We start from the raw sequence: 6,819 nt of genomic DNA, 5'->3' as shown, positions 1-6,819 counted from the left end.
AATATGTAGAGGGTAATTACGAAAAGTACCCGTAAAGGGGAAAATTTACCTTTTAAAATAGGTTATATAACGTGATTTAAAGGGTAATCTTGGTTCCTACCTGCTAATGGTTCTGTTGGGAATGCTTTGGAGTTTTCCAAGCTCTGATTTGTGTCAGAAAGAAGTGAGCTCCCTGTTCTGTCATTTTGGTGTTTATCATAAAAACAAACTTAATTTACCTGTGCAAAATCCAACTAAAACCTTCACCATCAGGGGCAGCACTTTTTTCATGTTTCCAGGTGTGTGCTGCTGTTGACTTTTAGAGATGAATAGTGTACTTCTTTTTCCCCACGGTAGATATTAGTAAGCACATAAAGTGACTGACAGGACTTAAAACTAGTCCTACCTCAAACTTTATAACCCCGTATTCTCAAATTAAAAAACAAAAAACAAAAAGCGCAAACAAAAATAATGGAATTAATACATTTCAACGAGTAAACTCACTCTTTTCTGTTTATCCACCACAAATAAACAAGTAATAAATTTATCGTATATTTTTTTCCGCTTTTTATTAGCAAATTTCCCACTAATCCGATGATACCCAGACCCGATGATGTCTGCTTTTATGCAATAATCTCAGCATTTCAACAGCTATCAACTTGAAGCTCTTATTTTGAAAAGAAGCCCAGCTAACCGGAACTTCCTGTCAGACGAACATAAGCGCCATCTTGACAGTAGTCCTTTAGCACATTGTGCTGCTGTTTTCTTTTCAGAAATCAGCGTCTGAAAACAGAAAGCTCTTGTTTCCACGTCTCTGGCTCTTCGGGTTCTCGGTCATGTCCAGCATCCAGCTGCTCAGAGTGCTCGTTAACGAGCGGCTGGCCGCGGCCGCCGACGACATCTTGGAGGCGGTGAAGAAGACCATCGCGGGCTATGAGGAGGAGATCCTGCTCTCCAAACGGGAGATCCGCCGCCAGCGACGGATGCTGCAGAGAGAGTCCAGATCAGAGACGTACGCCGGCAAACACTCAGGTCTGTGAGCTGCCGGCGTGTCTTCAGCCCTTCAGGTTGTCCGCTAACAGGCCGCACTGGAAACAGGCCCGTCTGGGGCAGCATGTCTGCCCAGTGGTACCCCATTCAAATATCTGCAGATTTAACGTTTCCCATTTAAAAGCAAAAGTCCCAACCTCACTGAAAACACATTCCTTAATTTCAAAATATGCTTTTAAATTCGGCATAAGAGTTATTCACAAAGCTGCCTCACACTATGAGCAATAGAAACTTTAAATGACTGATTGAAAGGTGACCGTCAGGGCGCCGAACCTTTCGAAATAAATCGTTTCCGCCTCTGAATTCAAAGATGTTCACCTGACAAAGTCTGAAAGCCTATTTCTGACTAGCGTGACTTACTTTGTTATTCAATTAACTGCTTTAAGTTTAGATTAACAAACTTTTTTGTCATTTCAGCAGTTCAAAATACAGTGTTTGCTCATTAAATTCAGGTATACCTGACAACTCAATATAGATATATCTATGTATTTGTTTGTTACCCAAGCATGACATTTAAACCCGACATGTGATTCACCAAGCTGCTCTACAGTCTGAGAAAAATGAACTTTTATGGGCTGGTTTTCACTAAAAGGCTGCTGCTGGGACACCAAACTCCACAGACACATTTAGTAAGACAATTTTATTTCTCCACATGCAAACATTACAGTGATGTGCACAAGTCTTGAGCAACGCCAATGTTCTTTGTATTGAAACATTTTCAAGCAGTCTGTGTAGGTTCTCAGTCAGGGAGTGAAGGTTTCACAGTGGTTTTACCTGAAACCTCTGCTAAAAATATCCCACGCTTTTGTTCACACCTTGACTCATATGATGAGGCACGTGATTAATAACCAAAACTCTTAAGGGACAACTCCCACTAGGCCTTAAATACCTGGGCCTCTCCACCATTTGGTTTTAGAACTGAAGAAACGTCTTGCATAAGGGGTGAAACGTCTTAAAAACACTTAAACAAGTTAGTCGCTTTCTATCCAAGCTCCTTAGAATGTGCAAGTGGTGTTCAGGAATAGCTCTGCAGGGTTCTTGAAGGACATTCAAAGATCTTCCTTGGATATTTCTGACTCTTGTTCTGTTTTCTGTCGGGATGATCCATGACTGATCATAACTTTAACACTTCTTGAGGCAACTGTTGTTGTGATTTGGCGCCATATAAATAAAAGTGAATTAAGCTAAACTTAAAACTACCAAGTGTAACCTAACTTTAAGTAGGGCTTAAAAGCTGAATATTAATACAAAGAGAGGGAACTTCAACAGTCAGACAATCCCCTGTGAGGTGACCTTGGCAAGGATGGGAAGGAAGAAATCCCTTTTAACAGGAAGCGACCTCCAGCAGAACCAGGATAAGGGGGAAGACAGCATAGAGAGATCTAAAACCTAAGCACTCATGTGCCCTGAGGTCTAGTGTATTATTGTGAAGTTTGAAGACGATCCATAAAAAACTGGGTAATATGAAGTTTTTACTGATTTTCACATTTGGTGCGACTTTGACCAAATTTTCACCAAAACTAAATCAGCTTGAGCCGTTATTGGTATCAACAATCACACAAAGTTAGAAAATGATATGTTCAAACTCTGGATGCTAGATTACTAACAGACAGACAAACAGACCTGATTACAGACTCCTCCCCTCCAGGGGGCGGGGACTATGCATAACAAATATTAGGGGAAATCTGTTCATTCTTCCTGTGTCTGGAAGACAAAATATGAGTTGTCTGATTTTTTTTGTTTTAAATATCAGTCTTGAAACATTTGATGAATACTTTTGTTTATTTGTCAAATTTGCAGATCAGATTAAATTTTTTTTTTTTTCTCAGATGTAGCCCTCAGTTATTTGTGGTGGTATCTGGAGTATAGTTTGTATCATGGCTCTTGATGACATCACTGTTTTCTGAAAGTTTTATCTGTTTTTTTTTTTTCTCTGCAGACCAGCCACAGCTCACGCTGACTGTCTGGGACGAGGACTTCCCCGAGGATCAGCAGCAGGCAGAGGAGCAGTGTGAGCTGGAGTGGAGCCCCGGTCAAGACTTGGAGAATGAAGAATCTCTACAGACGGACAAGAAGCAGGAGGAGGACGAGCAGCAGCCACAGCACCCGCTTCAGGAGCTGAGGGAGGAGGAAGAGCAGGCGCTGCAAGAGGTTGAAGGGGAGGAGGATAGCGCCATTGGGTTCATCTTCAAGCATCAGCCCAGCTCTCCGAGCACTAAAGGAGGTGGTGGCGATCCTCTACCCAGCACGTCCACAGAACAGGAGCAGGCGCAGGAGGAAGTGACTGTGGAGGACAATGACGAGGCCTCCTCCAGCTCCTCGACTGTCAACAGCGATGATGAGTGGAGGGCCAGCATGGATTCTCAGAGCGACGACAGCGACAGAAGCCACGAGTGGAAGCCGAAGAAGAAGAAGGGGCCTCGTGTACCGATGGCGCCGACACTGCACCTGGCTAAAAAACTCAAATCCAGAATCTGCTGTAAAGTGTGCGGGAAAGGCTTCCACGCCAACATCTCTTTGGTGAACCACATGGAGATTCACCCCAAGGACATCTGTGGCGTGTGCGGGGAACATTTGGACAGCGAGGAGAGCTTTCAGAGTCACGTGAAAACCCACGTGAAAGCGGAGATCTGCAGCGTCTGTGGGAAGTGTTTCGGGACCTCGAGCAACCTGGAGACGCACATGAGGATCCACACGGGGGAGAAACCATTCCTGTGCAGCGAGTGCGGGAAATCCTTCAACTGCCGTCACAACATGATGCGACACATCAGGATACACACAGGGGAAAAACCGTACACCTGCACCATCTGTGGGAAATGCTTCAATGACTACTCGACTCTGAAACGCCACCTGCTGGTTCATATCCGCAAGAAAACCCGCAATCCAGAAAACTCATCGGTTAATGATGACGGCGACAAGGAGCTCAAGACATCGCAGTCAAAAAAGTCCCGGGCTATATGCGAAGTATGCGGGAAAATGTTCCACTCGGTGGTTTCTCTGGTGAATCACGCCAAAAGTCACGCCACGGATGTCTGCGGCGTTTGCGGGATGAATTTCGATTCTGAGGAAAACTTGAAAAGTCACCTGAAGACTCACAAAAGTGGGAAGGTCTGCGAAGTGTGCGGTAAGTGTTTCGACGGGCACGGAAACCTGGAGATGCACATGAGGATTCACACCGGGGAGAAACCGTTTCTGTGCAACGAGTGCGGGAAATCCTTCAACTGCAGACACAACATGCTGCGGCACATCAGGACGCACACGGGGGAGAAGCCGTTTCTGTGCAACGTTTGCGGCCGAGGCTTCAGCGACCAAACGAGCCTGAAGCAGCACAGCAGCACGCACACGGGAGTCAAGCCGTACCGCTGCGAGGTCTGCGGGAAAGGCTTCCACCGAAAGACGTACGTGAGACTGCACATGAAGAGCCACACGTCTGGGAAGTGACTGCTGTGTAAATAAAGATTTTGGAAATGAAGATGTTTTTGAAGTTTATTGTGAAAAACTGACAGAATTTATATCGTCTTCATGCATCATTGGTCCTGAATATAGTGTTGGAAGGAAAATATCCAAAGGTGGCTTATTGTTCCAAAAATAAGGCGGCTGTGGCTCCATACGTTTCAGTAATATTGAGGTCGGCGTGACTCACAGTGAAGGTAAAGACGAAAGGACGACCCACACTGCACCAAAGAAAGGCAGAGAACACATTTCTGACTAGTCCGATGTTTCTAAGGGACAATTTGAATTATTAGATTTTTTTTTTTAACCTCTGGCACAGCTTTTTCTTTTTAATCACTTAAAGCCCGAAATATGAAATAATATTAAGTGCCAGAAAATTCAGTTTTTTTGAAAACAGTCTATCGTACCATCTGAGAAATTTGTTTAAAAAATTAATTACATTTTTATTTCCCTTTATGACTTTTAATTTGTATCTTATTTGTTACATCTGGGGGGGAAAAAATCACACTGATGATGTAGAAGTCTCAAAAACTGACAAAAACCATCAAATATAATACACTAGGCATTAAGGGGTTAAAGCCATATTTGGTTATAGCAGCCATAATAGATTCATCAGATTCATATTTCTGTTGACTCCACTAGAGTAGCTCCTGGAGTCTAAGAGAGAGAGAGGGGGAAATGTTTTCTTTATCTCATCCTGTGTTTGCAGCCCTTCAGTCCTCTCAGCTCCTGTCTCCTTAAGTGCCCACTTGATTCTGATTGGCCATCTTCCAGAAGCTTCCGGAGGGGCAACACTCAGTTTTTGTTTGGTGGTGCTTTCTTCTCAGGAGACGTCAGATTCAATGGAAGCTTGTTTACGACACTGAAAAAACAAATTTACCACCCAAAATTCTGCACGACGCACCTGAAACTTCCCAGAAAGCTGATTTTCTTCTGGACGAAGTGTTTTCATCGTGAGAACCGAGCTCACGGCTCACTGTGAGCTGAGACTGAAGAGTCACTTGGATGAAACGCTTTGAACACAATCAACTTTGAGATTTTTTTACCTGGATGATTTAGCGTGCATCAAAACGCGTCTCACACGTCTGAGAAAATAACTTGAAATTTTGAATTAGGTGTAAAAATCTGTGGCAAAGAAGTTATTGTTTTTGTTTGTTTGTTTTTCAGGGAGGAAACAAACTTTAAAAATCAAATCTAGCTTTTTAGTTTACACACCAAAGAAGAAATTCTGGGAGTTACACCGAACAGCCCCCATAACATGTTTAACAGCTGAAAGCTTTGTTTCATTAAATGCTTTTCTGTCATTATTCCAACTTCACCCACATATAGGTCAAGCATCAAACACTAACATCCTTAACATCCTGCTTTAACGCTATCGCAGAATATAACATAAGTTTGCTCTCAGACTTTTTATCCTATTACACGTGTGGGGCCACCTGGTCTAACTTTGTACTTCAAGCCCCAAACAAACGACTACAATGTAACGTTTTATTGTTTAGTACACATGCAGGTGGTTACATGATGTAAATCTGTGTACTTCATATGCAGTCACATCGTGCCTCTGACAGACTGATAATGTGCAGCAGTTTGGAGTCATGACTTCAGATATACAGTTAATGTCGAGCTGCTAACTCGAGTTGGTCAAAGCTGTTTGCTGAGAGATGCCTTCTGTATTTTGATGGAGACTAATTTTTAGATTTTGTTGGGGTTTTTTAATCTTTTGCTCAAACTTTCTTAATAAACTCTGAATCAACTTTGGTTGTTTCTTTGCTTATTTCTCCACAGTGCACAGATGACCAAAGAACTACAGGGAGTTTAAAATGTGATTAAAACCAGTATTTTTTTTTTAATTGGGCTCATTTACGTTACGAATTACTTGGCAATGTGGTTCGCACTTTTGCCTCACAGCAAGAAGACCCTGGGTTAGTGGGGGTAGGTTGCCCCAAGGTGGAGCAGGAGGTGGGGTGCATCTTGATAAGTGGAAGAGGATGGATGGAGAATTACAGCGGCCTTCTTTATTCTGCTCAGCTTGGCTGGTTAGCTTTTAGCAAAAGGGATACATTTCAAAAAAATGGTGAGAAGGTTTTAAAGAACAAAGACATTTTCAGAAGATACTGTGGTCTTATCTTGTATTTGATCATATGAAATAAAGATAATAACAATTAATGTTACACTAACAGCAGTAACAACTGACCATTTAGTTGTGAATTATTGGGTCAGTAAAACATCACCCTCTGTTTTTTTCACAGATTGCAATGTGTGATGTATTCTTCTTATTATTATTAAAATTAATTTTATGATCATTATATAACGTCACAGAAAGAAAACCAGTATACT

General features: G+C 42.4%; 1 protein-coding gene across 1 annotated transcript; it reads left to right on the top strand.

Annotated features, from left to right (window-relative positions):
- The first annotated feature begins 672 nt into the window (after positions 1-672).
- LOC116314274 (gastrula zinc finger protein XlCGF57.1-like) lies at positions 673-6,236 on the top strand. The gene is made up of 2 exons (XM_031732251.2): positions 673-1,011; positions 2,969-6,236. Exons 1-2 carry the CDS (start codon positions 816-818, stop codon positions 4,468-4,470), a joined length of 1,698 nt encoding a protein of 565 aa, XP_031588111.1. The 5' UTR covers positions 673-815; the 3' UTR covers positions 4,471-6,236.
- The last annotated feature ends 583 nt before the right edge of the window (positions 6,237-6,819 follow it).

Source organism: Oreochromis aureus, linkage group 4, assembly GCF_013358895.1.
Source record: "Oreochromis aureus strain Israel breed Guangdong linkage group 4, ZZ_aureus, whole genome shotgun sequence".
In the NCBI taxonomy this organism is placed as follows: Eukaryota; Metazoa; Chordata; class Actinopteri; order Cichliformes; family Cichlidae; genus Oreochromis; species Oreochromis aureus.
The sequence above is the reverse complement of the archived record's forward strand: the minus strand, read 5'-3'. Positions and strand labels throughout refer to the sequence as shown.

Bases quoted from the DNA above. Each gene is read 5' to 3' on its own strand.
- LOC116314274 (XM_031732251.2), top strand. From the start codon at position 816: ATGTCCAGCATCCAGCTGCTCAGAGTGCTCGTTAACGAGCGGCTGGCC. The intron at 1,012-2,968 runs GTCTGTGAGCTG...TTTTCTCTGCAG, and splicing joins GTACGCCGGCAAACACTCAG to ACCAGCCACAGCTCACGCTG.